Source organism: Nyctereutes procyonoides, unplaced genomic scaffold (genome assembly GCF_905146905.1).
Source record: "Nyctereutes procyonoides isolate TBG_1078 unplaced genomic scaffold, NYPRO_anot_genome, whole genome shotgun sequence".
NCBI classification, from domain to species: domain Eukaryota; kingdom Metazoa; phylum Chordata; class Mammalia; order Carnivora; family Canidae; genus Nyctereutes; species Nyctereutes procyonoides.
In genome coordinates this window covers 38170383-38185044 of record NW_026575131.1, presented here as the reverse complement: position 1 = coordinate 38185044, position 14662 = coordinate 38170383, and the positions used below count along the sequence as shown (strand labels likewise).

The 14662-nt window shown below is 41.4% G+C and overlaps 1 protein-coding gene across 3 annotated transcripts in view; it reads left to right on the top strand.

The window, feature by feature from the left end:
- RAD54L2 (RAD54 like 2) overlaps positions 1-14662 on the top strand; it is a 125637-nt gene that overhangs the window by 44314 nt on the left and 66661 nt on the right. For 2 of the 3 annotated variants that reach the window (XM_055342810.1, XM_055342812.1), the window contains exon 2: positions 487-679. In XM_055342810.1, the coding sequence (XP_055198785.1) occupies positions 541-679 (139 nt within the window). In that variant the 5' untranslated portion in view covers positions 487-540. Of the gene's footprint in view, positions 1-486; positions 680-14662 lie in introns of those variants that run through there. The other variant, XM_055342811.1, reaches the window with a different exon arrangement.

The following is a 14662-nucleotide window of genomic DNA, read 5'->3' as shown; positions in this document are numbered from 1 at the left end:
AGGGCTCTGCCCTTGCTGCTCACTCTGCCTGGAACACACTCCCTCCAGATGTCTGTGTGGCACCCTCTGGCCTCTGATCTCCTTCTGGCATAGACCAACTCCCCAACATAATTTGTTGTGCTTCCTATTGTGTCCCCAAAGCCTAGTACAATGTCTGTGATTAAATATCCTTAATGTATATATGTATATGTATGGATATATCAAGATATGAAGAATTGGTGCTCAGGAAATTGAAGGAATGAAGAAATGGAAATTCTGAGACATAGAGTGTGTTTGTTTTTTCACTTTAAAATATTTTCTTAAAAAATTTTTTTTCTTGTCCAAGCACCTAAGAAAAGCTTGAGCTGGCAGAGTCCCCAAAACATATATCAGTGTCAGTGCACTGGTGAGGAAGGTTGAAATTCATCCTTGGCATTTTCTCTTTGAAAGATTCCTGTTCCTAAGTGAAGTGCTTGGTGATTCTGATGCCTCTTGTCCTCCTTCCAGGACCCCTGTGGTGGACCATGAGTCGGTAATGCCCACTGAGGACCTCTGGGAGCCATGTCAGACGAATCTGCCTCAGGGAGCGATCCAGACCTGGACCCGGACGTGGAGCTGGAGGATGCGGAAGAGGAGGAGGAGGAGGAGGAGGTGGCAGTGGAGGAGCACGGCAGGGATGATGCGGAAGACCTACTAGATGGTAAGTGGCTCTTAGTGAGTGACATAGATGGCCTTATCTTTTCTTGTCATGGGTTTTTTTTTTTTTGCTGGGAGAGCATGGTATTTTCACTTGGATTTCTTAGGTCATCTCTTGTGAGAAGGCAGAGACTGGTAACAGCAACAGTTAACCCATATGCTGTTTTTCAGGAAATGGATTGTCCTTCTACAGAGGCTTCACCTTAGTGCTGGAAGAAACATTAGTGTTTAACTTGTCTTTGACAGATGTGCAGGTTCAGATCCAAAGATTTGAGAGTTGAAGCATTCTTGCCCAAGTCATAGAGGAGTCAATGGCAGAGTCCTTGTGGTGAGACTTTGTGGTCTGGAGTCATGGATTCATCAGGTGGCCATAGGCAGGCATGGGGGTAACCATGAGTTTCCTGAAATTATAATTCTTCTTGTATGGACATGAGGGGATTATGTGGGGAGAGATTCTCGGATGGTAAGTTCACCACTCCAGAAAGTTTATTGCATCTCCTGTGGTGCTGCTTTGCTTTTCAGTCACTACCAGTAACTGTAAATTGCTCCTAATGGTAGAGAACTGCACCTCCATAGCTAGTAGACCCTCTGGACTCCTATTTGGCCACCCTTTCCTTTGCCCCCAACTTGTTGAAGTTCCATTGACTTTTTCTTTTCATCTTCGGTCTAATGTCAGGTCATCTGGCCAGCCACAAGGCTTCTCAATTAACTCTAGCCTTTCATGACATAGGATTTAGTTGTTTGTAAGCTTCCTATTGACTGAGGAATAGTTTTTGTCTGTTTATAACAAACCACCTTGGTAGAACTGAGCATTGCAGGAGCCTAGGAAAATGTGCTACTACTCTTTTCCAGATTCAAAAAGAATGAACATTGGTCCTTTTTCTTTGCTGAAGTACTATGTTCAGTTCTCATTCATCCTAACAGATGTCATATGGTTCGGGGATCAGTTTTCCCTCATTTTTACTGTCTAGGAGTCTCTGCTCCATTTCCACTTCACTGCTGGGAGAGAAATTACCATTTTAATTTATTTTTGTCCTGATATGGTTTGCTATCCACTGCTAGTTTGTTCAGTTGGAGTCTCCCCAACTGGTTCTGTAGTTCCTTTCTATAAAGTAGAATAAATAGAAATAGTGGAGGATAGTGCTGGAGGGGTACACCACCAGACTGTCTTACTTGGCTCTCATGGTTCTTAAGATGGCATTAGAGTTCCCAGGTGTCTGCATCACTTTTTGCTTTTTATCATTTGGGTTCTCAGAATTATATTTTCAGACACCCCCTAGAATCTTGTCAAGTTTAAATTGGATTTTAGATGCTCCTGATGGGTATAATGGATATATACACGCTGTCTTCTATCTTGGCTTCTTGGAATTCTGTTTTCCTTGTTAGAGTCTTAATTATTAAAAAAAAAAAAAGTCATGCTTCTGTGGACTTTATTATTATTTATTTAGAAGTGGTGAGAATTTAATTGTGGTTTGTTTCAGAATAGTATAGCTATGTAACTGGAGTGTTTTGTTTTGTTTTTGTTTTTATTTTATTTATTTTTAAAAAGATTTTATTTATTTATTCATGAGAATACGCAGAGAGAAAGAGAGAGAGAGAGGCAGAGACACAGCAGAGGGAGAACAAGGCTCCATGCAGGGAGCCCGACATGGGACTCTAGGATTAAGCCCTGGGCTGAAGGCGGCGCCAAACTGCTGAGCCACCCAGGCTGCCCTGTTTTTTGTTTTTAAAGATTTTATTTATTTGAGAGAGAGAGCATGAGAAAGCATGAATGAGGTGGTGGAGAGAGGGAGAAGCAGGCTCCTGCTGAGCAAGGAGCCGGACACAGGGCTCGATCCTAGGACCCAGAATCATGACCTGAGCTGAAGGCAGACACTTAGCCCACTGAGCCACCCAAGTGCCCCATGACTGGAGTTTTTAAAAAAGAATAAATATATAATTCTCAGATGAGATGATTTTTAAAAATTTGAAATGAATTATTTTATTACTTATGAAGTTCAGAGTCTTAAAAAATATATTCCATAGGTACTGTCTTCTCTTGCTCTGCTAGGGTATTTCACTTCTTGGAATTTGATCAATTTTTGATGTTTCACAGTAGTTTTTGAGCTCTAATCATCCAGTCACTCCCAGACAGAAGTGATACTTCTGTTACTTGTGGCAACTCTTCCTCTGTTTTAGAGCTTGTAGTTTTCCTGGTTCTCTCATTTTGAATACTGCAATTTTGCTGAACATCTGAGACCTGCCTATTTTTTCAGTCTTGCCCTTCCTGCCTTGGCTTGCTGGTCATCCCACAGTCTTAATGGGTAGAGCAGCAAGCTATTCTAAAATTAGAAATAGCTATGAATAGTCTTAGCTGGTATAATGTGATGTGGCCTTTTGTTCTCTTAGAGCAGTGTTTCTCAACCTGGGATGATTTTGCCTCCCAGGGGACAATTTACAATGTCTGAAAACAGTTTTGACTGTGATGACTTCTGGAAGGTAAGGGAAGGATGCTACTGGCATCTTGTGGGCAGAGACCAGGGATGTTGCTAAGCATCCTACATTGCATAGGAAAACTCCATCCTACACATAATTGTTGTCCTCAAATATCAGTAGTGCTGAGGTTGAGAAATCCTTTCCTTTTTGAAGGAAAAGGAAAAGACCTTTCAGCTCCTTTTTTTTTTTTTAAGTTTCATCTCTACTGGATGACAATAACTTACTTTTATAGGCTTCCTCCTCATTTACACAAACATCTGAATAATTCTACTAATGTTTTCAAAAACTGTCCTTTGAATTTTGTGATTCCCTCTATTTGTGTTTGATTTCTTTGTAACCTCTACTTTATAATATTCTTTCTTCTACTTCTTTAGGGTTTATTTAACAGTACTTTCAAACTTCTTTTTTTTTTTAAAGATTTTATTTATTTATTTATTTATTTATTTATTTATTTATTTTTCTTTTTTTTTTTAAATTGTATTTATTTATTTATTTATGATAGTCACAGAGAGAGAGAGAGAGAGAGGCAGAGACATAGGCAGAGGGAGAAGCAGGCTCCATGCACCGAGAGCCCAGATGTGGGACTCGATCCCGGGTCTCCAGGATCGCGCCCTGGCCCAAAGGCAGGCGCCAAACCGCTGCGCCACCCAGGGATCCCTCTTTTTTTTTTTTTTTTTTTAATTTTCATTTATTTATGATAGTCACATGGAGAGAGAGAGAGAGAGAAAGAGAGAAAGAGGCAGAGACATAGGCAGAGGGAGAAGCAGGCTCCATGCACCGGGAGCTCGACGTGGGATTCGATCCCGGGTCTCCAGGATCGCGCCCTGGGCCAAAGGCAGGCGCTAAACCGCTGCACCACCCAGGGATCCCTATTTATTTATTTTTAAGATTTTATTTTTTATTTATTAATGAGAGGCACAGAGAGAGAGAGAGAGAGAGAGAAAGGCAGAGACACAGGCAGAGGGAGAAGCAGGCTCCATGCAGGGAGCCCGACGTGGGACTTGATCCCGGGTCTCCAGGATCAGGCCCTGGACTAAAGGCGGCGCTAAACCGCTGAGCCACCAGGGCTGTCCGATTTTATTTATTTATCATGAGAAACAGAGAGAGAGAGAGAGAGAGGCAGAGACACAGGCAGAGGGAGAACCAGGCTCCATGCAGGGAGCCTGATGTGGGACTCGATCCCTAGTCTCCAGGATCACGCCCTGGGTTGAAGGTGGTGCTAAACCATTGAGCCACCCAGGCTGCCCACTTTCAAACTTTTTAAGGATGAGCTTACCAGGGCACCTCTGTGGTGCAGTTGGTTAAGCGCCCAACTCTTGTTTTTTTTTTGTTTTTTTTTTTTGTTTGTTTGTTTTTAAATTTTTTTAAAATTTTTAATTTATTTATGATAGTCACACACACACACAGAGAGAGAGAGAGAGAGAGAGGCAGAGACACAGGCAGAGGGAGAAGCAGGCTCCGTGCACCAGGAGCCCGACATGGGATTCGATCCCGGGTCTCCAGGTTCGCGCCCTGGGCCAAAGGCAGGCGCCAAACCGCTGCGCCACCCAGGGATCCCCCAACTCTTGGTTTTGGCTTAGGTCATGATTTCAGGGTCATGATATTGAACCCCACATCAGCTCTGTACTCACTAGGGAGTCTGCTTGAGATTCTCTCTGCCCTTTTCCCTGCCACTCCTGCTTGTGCTTTCTTGCTTACTCTCAAATAAATAAATAAATCTTAAAGAATGTGCTTATGTTTTTTTCCTAATAAAAACAATTAAAACTATAAATTTCCCTCTAAGTACTGCTTTAGTTCATCCTCTCACAGCATTTTAGCACACTTTATCCTACTTGATTATCTTGATAATCCTGTGTGTTAGGTAGGGCAGATATACTTTAGAGATGAGATTGAGGCTCAGAAAAGCAAATGGCTCACTCAGTATAACTTTGGCAGAAAATGACAAAGCTGGGACTTTGGTTTCCAAAGTGGTGCTCCTTTTTCAAACCCATGCTACTTCTGAGACTATAGATTCATGTAATTACCTTGCCTGTGATGGGTTGCTTTCTCTCTCAATTTGTACTTTTAGGAGAGAGGTTGATTGGTAATACTGCTGACTAGACATGAGAGGATAATTAGAAGTAATAGCATGAGTAAAGGCATAGTAGAAGGGCAAGTATGACATATGCTAAAGAATGATGACCTATCTTATTTGGTATAGAACTGGTTACACATTAGAGGGATGACCAGAGTGAGACTGGAGTGATAGCCAGGAATCAAGTTAGGGAGGAGTTAGAATTTGTTTTAAAGGCAGCATGGGAAAAACAAAATAAAGGCAACATGGAATTGATGGAAGTTTTTACAGAAGAACATTCATTAGACCTTTAATTTTTAGGAATGTTATTTAGCAGTGTACAGAAGAGATAGCTTGTAGATAGTAAAGACCAATTAGGTCTGTGGTAGCACTTAAGGTAGCACTTTCTACCTTAGGTAGAAAGGTTAGTGAGTATTTGAACTGTTGGGGTCACTTCACCCCATAGGAGGAGTAAAAGGTCAGAGTTGTTCTGGTGGAATTCATAGAACTTGGTGACTTATTGCATATGTGGGGCAAGTTGAAGATGGAACAGGTAAAACTTGGGGAGGATGATGAAATCTATACAAACGTGGGAAGAATGGGATAGATAGGAAGTGGGTGAGGGAGTTAGAGATATTTTTAGCTTTGCTATATTAATTTAGGGCATTGACTCCCCTTGATACTGATCTTTGAATGTTGACGTATGGGATAGCAGTCTGAGAACATGGAGGCTTTGGCTTTAGGGGAGCAGCACCCTGATTTTATCTTTAAAATGGTGGGGAGAGGGGCCCCTGGGTGGCTCAGTGGTTGAGCATCTGCCTTTGGCTCAGGGCGTGATAGAGTCCCGCATTGGGCTCCCTGCACAGAGCCTGCTTCTCCCTCTGCCAATGTCTCTGCCTCTTTTTCTGTATTTCTCATGAATAAATAAATAAAATCTTTCAAAAAAGAGTGGGGAGAAGACTGATTTCCATTTCTAACATATTGGGGGACTATGGCATGTTGTGAGACATTTTGGATTGGTTTTTCATTCCCATTTTTTTCTCCTAATGTCTGTGTTGGATTTTCTCTATTCTCTTGGAATGGTGGGAGAAATTAGATGGCAGCACCTTTAGGGTCTATCATTATCAGAGGCAGAAGTTCACAACCTGGTGCTTCTGGAGATGGCTAAGTGGCTCATTTGGTTAAATGTCTGCCTTTGGCTTGCGTCATGATCCTGGGGTCCTGGGATCGAGCCCTGAGTCGGGTTCTCTGCTCACCTGGGAGTCTGCTTCTCACTCTCCCTTGCTACGCCTCCATGCTTTGTGCTCTCTCTCTCTCTCTCTTTCACATAAATAAAATACATTTTTTTAAGATTTTATTTATTTATTCATGAGTGACATAGAGAGTGAGGCAGAGATAGGTAGAGGGAGCAGTAGACTCCCTGCAGGGAGCCTGATGTGGGACTTGATCCTGGGACTCCAGGATCACACCTAGAGCTGAAGGCAAACGCTCAACCACTGAGCCACCCAGGCATCTCAATAAATCTTTAAAAACAAAAAAAAACCTGGTGCCTCTGGAATTGACTTTCCTTATGAAATGTGGTTTTTCTGGCTTGGTATTTTTTTCTAACTCAGCTTTAGGTCCAATATCTTACCCCAGATAAGATACTTTGAAATATTTAGATGAAGGAAACTCCTAGAATAATTTAGCTTTTATAAAAAAGGTTTGTTTTCAGTTGTTGCTTTTTTTTTAAATTTTTATTTATTTATGATAGTCACACAGAGAGAGAGAGAGAGAGGCAGAGACACAGGCAGAGGGAGAAGCAGGCTCCATGCACCAGGAGCCTGATGTGGGATTCGATCCCGGGTCTCCAGGATCGGGCCCTGGGCCAAAGGCAGGCGCCAAACCGCTGCGCCACCCAGGGATCCCCGCTTTTTTTTTTTTTTTTTAAGATTTTATTTATTTATTCATGAGAGACAGAGAGAGAGAGAGAGAGAGAGAGAGAGAGGCAGAGACAGAGGCAGAGGGAGAAGCAGGCTCCATGCAGGAAGCCCGATGTGGGGACTTGATCCCGGGACCCTGGATCACACCTAGAGCTGAAGGCAGACGCTCAACTGCTGAGCCACCCAGGCATCCCTCAGTTGCTGTTTAATGTGTGTTTTAGTGGATGTGAAAGTAAGACATGGCTTGTTCATGTCACAGAGTCCTATGTTTACTTAGCTTTGTAAAGAGATCTTCCTTTGCCTTGGTGGTTTGTTGGCACATTTGTTTTCCTCAGCACCACTCCACCTCTAAGCCTATAGTAGATTCTTCCTTTCATGGCTTTGGCAACCACAAGTGATAGAGTTTAGATCAAGAGATATTTTCAAGTGTTTTCCCATCTATACAAATGGCAAAAATCTTAACATCTGTTTCCCCAAGGTAGCTTTTTGTAACCCTTCAGCAGGGAGACATGGGAAAGAAACCTGAACCTAAATATGCCCTAAAGGTTTGGTGAGTGGAGGAGATGCTTAAAATTTAAGATATTTATTAAATAAGAACTTGTATTTCTTGTTAACATTCACCTGGATTAATGGATCCAGTTCCTAATTTTGCTTGTTCTCCAGGTGCATGATGAATCTTAGTTAATAATATGATTCCCCCTTCCACTACCACTTGCACTTCTTGTAGGCTACCTTTATTCTTGTGAAATATTTGCAAGGAAAAGCCAGATGCCCCACTTCTTTCCTATGGTATTTTTACTTTATTACCTGTGTCAGTTTCTCCAGCCTTTGCCTGGTTCTCTAGCAGGGTTCTGGGGCTACCACTGCCCTTTTCTTCTGAGAGCATTCTACTCATTGAAGCTGTTTGGCCCATGTTGTGAGCAGCCTTCTTAAGCTAAGAGAAGAGTAGGGTTTTTCTAAAGGAGTTTTACCAGAGAACAAACCAAAGCCCTAGCCAAAAACTGCAGACTAAGAACTTCCTGGTTATTCTAAGAATGATTGTTTGCTGAAGAGTTTTATTTCCAAACTTGGTTCCTTGGGTTGTGGTAGGCATATTGGAAGTTTATGGAGCTTCAGGATGAACATGATAGACCTTGTTGGAGTGCCAATTTTATCAGGAGATTGGGGGGAATGGTGTTGGGGCTTGAGGCTTAGTACTTTAACTGGTAAAGAATTAAAAACATTTCTGTAATGAAAATTAGACATAGAAACTAGAATTCATATGCATTTTTAAAGTAAAATAGAATTTTTTTCAAATAAATTTTAGAGTAGAGTTTGAGTGATACCCTGAGAGTCCCAAAAGGATAAGAACGTTTTCTGCAGGCATTTAGGAACACCTCAGTGGAAACATTTGACAAGTCCTAGTTTAAGTTAGTCAAGATCTGGGCACAGACTGCCTTGATGGGTACATCTTTTTAGAATGTGAAGGCCTTTTTCTTCTTCTTTTTTTTTCTTTTTCGTTTTATTCTTGTCCATTTTACATGGCATATCAGGGTACTGAGATCCTGGAATTGCAGTTAGATATATTTCTTCTGGAACCTGCTTCATAGCCATCTTGTTGACAGAAAGCTAACTCTGGCCTCAGGCTGACTTTCTTCATCTTGTACCATTGGGTAGGGAAGGCTGATCTCCTTCTCAACCCCTAGATCTCTGACTCTTCTGCAGGGAGTTTGTTTTTTGCTTTTTCTCTGACCCCTTTCTGTTTGTCCTCTTTGCTTACAATGTAAAGAATCAGGGGTAAAATGTTCTAGGCAGAGGGCCAGGGCAAAGGCCCTGGTTGAGAATAAATTTGCTTGTTTAAGAATCAGGAATGTAGAGGCCATGGTGGCTGGAGCTTAGAGTAAAGGCCAGAGTGGTCTGGGATGACAATAGGCAGGTCCCTCAGCAGGTAGGGCCAGTGGTGGCAGTTTGAGATATACTTGGAAGCCCAGGTTTATTTGTTTGGGTCTTAGTCATTGCTCTTTCAGATCCTCACTGTGAGTTCTGGACATATCAGTAAATGGTTAACACCCTGCAGTAAAAGTCATGCTCTCTGAGCAGCTGGAAGTGCAAGAACTGTGGGAGAACTTCCAGAAATTTGTACTAAGATCAGAATGTGTGGTTTTATTTCATAAAGAATTGCACCTGGGAGGAATGGTTTCAGCAATCTAATGGGAATCCTACCCAATGTTCTTTCCCTCATATGGAAGCCCGCAGAGCCCTTCACAAGGCAGCATAGGTTAATGGAAAACTATAAAGTTTGCACCATTTATTATGGTCTTTCTGTCACATTAAATATCCTTATTTTGAACCTAGATTTATTTTCTAAGAATAGTGTTAAAGAAACATTATGGACCCTATGATTGCCTAATGTCCTAGATCCTTCTTTAGAGAATGTGGCTAGAATTTGGATAATATTTCAAAATCTGTAATGCCAAGTGGCTTGTTGACTTTACTATTTTTTTTGTGATTTATGTGGTTTTTTTTTTTTTACTTTTTTTTTTTTACTTTTTATTTATTTATGATAGTCACAGAGAGAGAAAGAGAGAGAGGCAGAGACATAGGCAGAGGGAGAAGCAGGCTCCATGCACCGGGAGCCCGACGTGGGATTCGATCCCGGGTCTCCAGGATCGCGCCCCGGGCCAAAGGCAGGCGCCAAACCGCTGCGCCACCCAGGGATCCCTTTTTACTTTTTAATAACTTTGTGATCATGAGTAATATTTGCTTTATTAGGTAAATTTTGGAAATACAGAATATTATAAAGGACACAAAATCACTCATAATTCCTTCAGCCAGAGATAGCAAGATATTTTGTCATAGTTTTTCCTGTCTTTTTGCTATGCAAATATGTATTTTTACAAAACTAGAATGCTATTGTGTATCCCTTTTTATGTGTGCCATTTAAAATTCTTCAGAATTATGGTGGCTTTGTAATTCCATGATATTCCACTTATTTTTACTTTTCTGTTTATATTTAAAAAAAAATAAAAAGTAAAAATAAAAAGAACGGTGGTTGGGCAGCTGGGGTAGCTCAACGGTTTAGCACCGCCCTTCAGCCCAGGGTGTGATCCTGGAGACCTGGGATCAAGTCCCACTTCGGGCTCCCCGCAGGGAGCCTGCTTCTCCCTCTGCCTGTATCTCTGCCCCTCTCTCTGTGTGTGTCTCATGAATAAATAAATAAAATCTTAAAAAAAAAAAAAGAACTATGATTACCAGGGCTTTAGAGGGGAGGGAGGGGTGAGTTGGTAGAGCACAGGGGATTTTTAGGGCAGTGAAACTACTCTGTATGATACTATAATGATAGATACATGTCATTATGTATTTGTCCAAACCCATAAAATGTACAACATCAAGAGTGAACCCTAATGTAAGTTATGGGTTTTGGGTAATAATGATGTGACAGTGTAGGTTCATCCACTGTAACAAATGGACCACTCTGCTGGGCAATATTGATAATGGGGCATGGGATCAGAGACTCTCAATGCAGAGAGGGAAGGATAGCCCCCGCCACATACACATACCGCGGGAGACCCTTAATCCTCAAACCCTATCTCCCCTCGCCTGTCTCAGTGCCTGAGATGCCACCATTTACACCCCCTTTCTGGTTAAGATAGCGACTTCTTATTTTACTGCAAACATGTTTGTATTTCTCATGAAGCCATTGTCCGTCCTGAGGAAAGCTGGCTGGCTCAGCTCCTCATCAGTTAGCATTAGAGCTGTGGCCCAGGGGCTGGTGGGGGTGGTTTGGTGAGGAGCAGATACTGACCTCATTGTGCCCTGACACTGCTGTACCCTTTACATCTTTACATGGAGAGAAGAGACTCAGGGTCTCAACCGGGAATAAAAATAGGTTCTCGGGGGGGGGGGGGGAAGGCTATGCGAGTGTTAGGGCAGGGATATATGGTAAATCTTTGTATCTTTCTCTCAGTTTTGCTGTGAACCTAAAACTCTGGGAATATCCTGTGCCTCCAGTCTTTTACCCAGTGTTTTCAGCTTCCATTTATGATTCCTACCTACATAATTTCTTAATATGGTAGCTGCAAAATGGTGACTTACCTGATTCTGTTTCCTTCTACATTTATTTGTATTTTTTGGTAAAGATGAGTTTTCCCTCTTCACTTTATTTTTCGTCACCATCATCATCATTATTATTATTTTAGAAATACCCATAGGGTCTCAGATCCTTTTTTTAAAAATTCAATGTGATAGACGCATCTGGGTGGGTGGCTGAGTTGGTTGGGTGGCTGAGTGGGTTATGTGTCTGACTTCGTCTCAGGTCCTGATCTCAGGGTCCTGGGATCGAGCCCTGTGTCGGGCTCCATGCTCAGTGGGGAGTCTCCCTATCTCTCTTGCTCTGTCCCTCCCGCTGCTTAAATAAATACATAAAATCTGTAAAAAAAAATTTCAGAGTGATAGAATCCATTCTGTTGTTCATTTTGATGCTCAAATTGTCCTAGATTTGGCTAGTGGGAGCGTGTGTTCCAGGTAACTTCAGTGTTCTTTGACATGTTTCCTACAATTTATGAACACTACCTTTTCTTTCTGGCACAGCAGTGTTCCAGGCCTACCTTGTATTTTCTCTGTTCCAACCTGGGAATTGGCTTTTTCTCCAAAGATTCCTGGTTTCTTTTAGAAGGAAATGGTACTGAGAAACCAAGATCTGGGCTATACATGTGTTCAGTACTTCTGGGATATCATTGATTGTAGGTTCTTTTTTTTTTAATATTTTATTCATTTATTCATGAGAGACACACAGAGAGAGGCAGAGACATAGGTAGAGGGAGAAGCAGGCTCCCTGCAGGGAGCCTGATGCAGGACTCGATCTTAGGACCCTGGGATCATGCCCTGAGCTGAAGGCAGATGCCAACCACTGAGCCACTCACATATCCCTGATTGTAGGTTCTTTTGGTCTGTAGAGCTAGGAAATACGTTTATTTTAAAAATTGTGTTCATGAACAATGCTCTAAATTTTAATCCTTCTCCCATTCCATATCTGAAGTCCCTTCTCTCATGGTGAGAACCTGGTTCTCAGTAGCATCAGTGTATTTTTTCATTTGCTCGGTTTTACGGTAGACTCAAAATAGTTTCAGATAGTTCCATTACAGACAATAAATCTAAAGTTCAATAGTGTGGGGTTTTTTTTTTGCAGTTTTTTTTTTCTTTTAATATATCCCACTTAAGCTGTATAGTCAGGGTACTGTATTTTGGATTTTTGTTTGTTTCTTTCCAGCTTTATTGAGGTTTAATTGTATGGTATGTATATACCCTTAAAACTCTCCTCAAAATCAAGGTAATGAGCATATTCTTTACCCCTGAAAGTTTCCTTATTCCCTTTTGAATTCCTTCCTTTTTTTGCCCTGAACCCTGTCCCTGTTGAAGCACTGAACTGCTTTCTGTCCTTATTGGTTATACTTTCTAGAATTTTGGTATAATTGAAACCATGTAGGGTATTCATTCTCTTTTGGGGCGTTGGGCCTCTTTCACCTAGCATAATTATTTTAAGATTCATCTATGTTGTGTATATCAATTGTTCATTTCTTTTAATTGCTGCATAGTATTCCATTGCATGGGTATGCCCCAGTTTATCTATTCCCTGTGGGTTCTCCCTCCCTGCCTCCCTCCTTCCATCTTTCTTTCCTTTTTGTTTTGTGCTATTATAATTAAAACCATTATGAACATTCATATATAAGCCTTTGTATGGATATGTGCTTTCATTTTACTTGGATGATGGTTTTTGTCATCTCTATTAGCTATCCAAGTCATGGGGAATCAGAACTGAGAATTGAATGTAATGACATTTTGCTAGAGACTTCTCTTTAGATGTTCAGTGAATAAGATTATTTATTTCTCTGTAGGTCCAAATGACTATTCTCCAGCCCACCAACCACCATCTATTTATAAGACTCTTATTAGAGTAGGCTATTAAATGCATTCGTTGAAATGAAATTTTTTTAAAAGATTTTATTTATTTTTATTTTATTTATTTGAGAGAGAACATGAGCAAGGTGAGGGCAGAGGGAGAAGCAGGCTCCCTGCTAGCAGGGATCCAGACATGGGTCTTGATCCTAGCACCCTGGGATCATGACCTGAACTGAAGGCAGACACTTAATTGACTGAGCCATCCAGGCACCCAAAATGAAGTTTTTGTGGGAAAGGTACCTAATAGAGTCTTTTAGGAGTCAAATTATGTAAAAAATCTGTGTAGTCCAGTGAGTTTCAATGCCTAAAAGAGTGGCAGGTTGCCAAGAGAGCAGAGGACATTAGGAGTGCAATACAGTGTGCAAGAGTGGCAGGGGAAAGGAATGCATTCACTTAGTCATTCAGTAATATTTATTGAGCACTTACTCTTTGTTAAGCATTGTCACGGGCATTGAAAATGTAACAGGGGATAAAATTGCCTCTACACATGGGATTTTTATTCATTAGGTAGAGACGATGTTGCATTCATTTTATGTAGCATGGTCAAGAAGGACCTCACTTGAACTGGTGACTTTTGAGTGAGCCATGAAGGAAGTTAGGGGGCTAGTCTGGTGATTGTCTAGGGAAAAAGCATTCCAGACAGGTAGGATAGCAAGATCAAAGATCCAAAGGCAGGAGTTTTCTCAATGTGTGAGAGGAACAACAAGGGAGCCATGGTAGCTGAAGCAGAATATGTCTGGATGAGAGGCTAGCCTTGGGATCAGACCGTGTGGGGCATTATTATGTGAGATGGGAGCTACTAGAAGGTTTGAGCAGAGGAATGAGATCTGGTCTAGGTTTTAAAAGATCACTGTGATTGATATGTAGGGAATAGGCTAAAGGAGATAAGGGCAAAAGGCAGAGAGACAGACTAGGAGGATACTGCAAGATCCAGGCAAGAAAAAAAAAAAAAAGATCCAGGCAAGAGGTGATTGGTGGCTTGATGGTTAGTAGTTAGATTCTGGATATGTTTTAAAGATAGAGCAATAGGGTTTGTTGATAAAGTGAATATAGATTGTGTGAAAGAGAAGACAAGAATGGATTCCAAAGTTTTTGGACTGAACAACTTGAAGATGCCATTTGCTGAGCTTGGGAAGATTGAGGGAGAGGAACAGATTGGGGACAGACAAAAGCCTCGTTTTGGAGACATGTTAAATTTGATAAGTTGAGATATCCAGAAGGCAGATTATGGAGTTGAAGTTCAGAGGAGACTCTACATTGAAGATAAAAACATGGGATATATCTGTGTATAAATATATATCATGGGACAGGATGAGATCATCCCAGAAATAAGAGAAGTTGAGAAAAGTGGTCTGAGTGACTAAGTGCTAGGCACTCAGCGGTGGGGAGGGGGATGAAGATGGTCTAGGAAACAAGACTGAGGAGAAATGGCCACTGAGGTTGTAGAAAAGAGAAAATTGCTATGATAGCCCCCCAAAAAATTATTTCAAGGAGGAAGTGATTCACTGTGTCAAAGTCTAGCAATAGCCAGAGTACTATGAGGAATAAGAATTGACTGTTGGATATTTGCAATTTTCATAAATTAATGAATGTGATACAT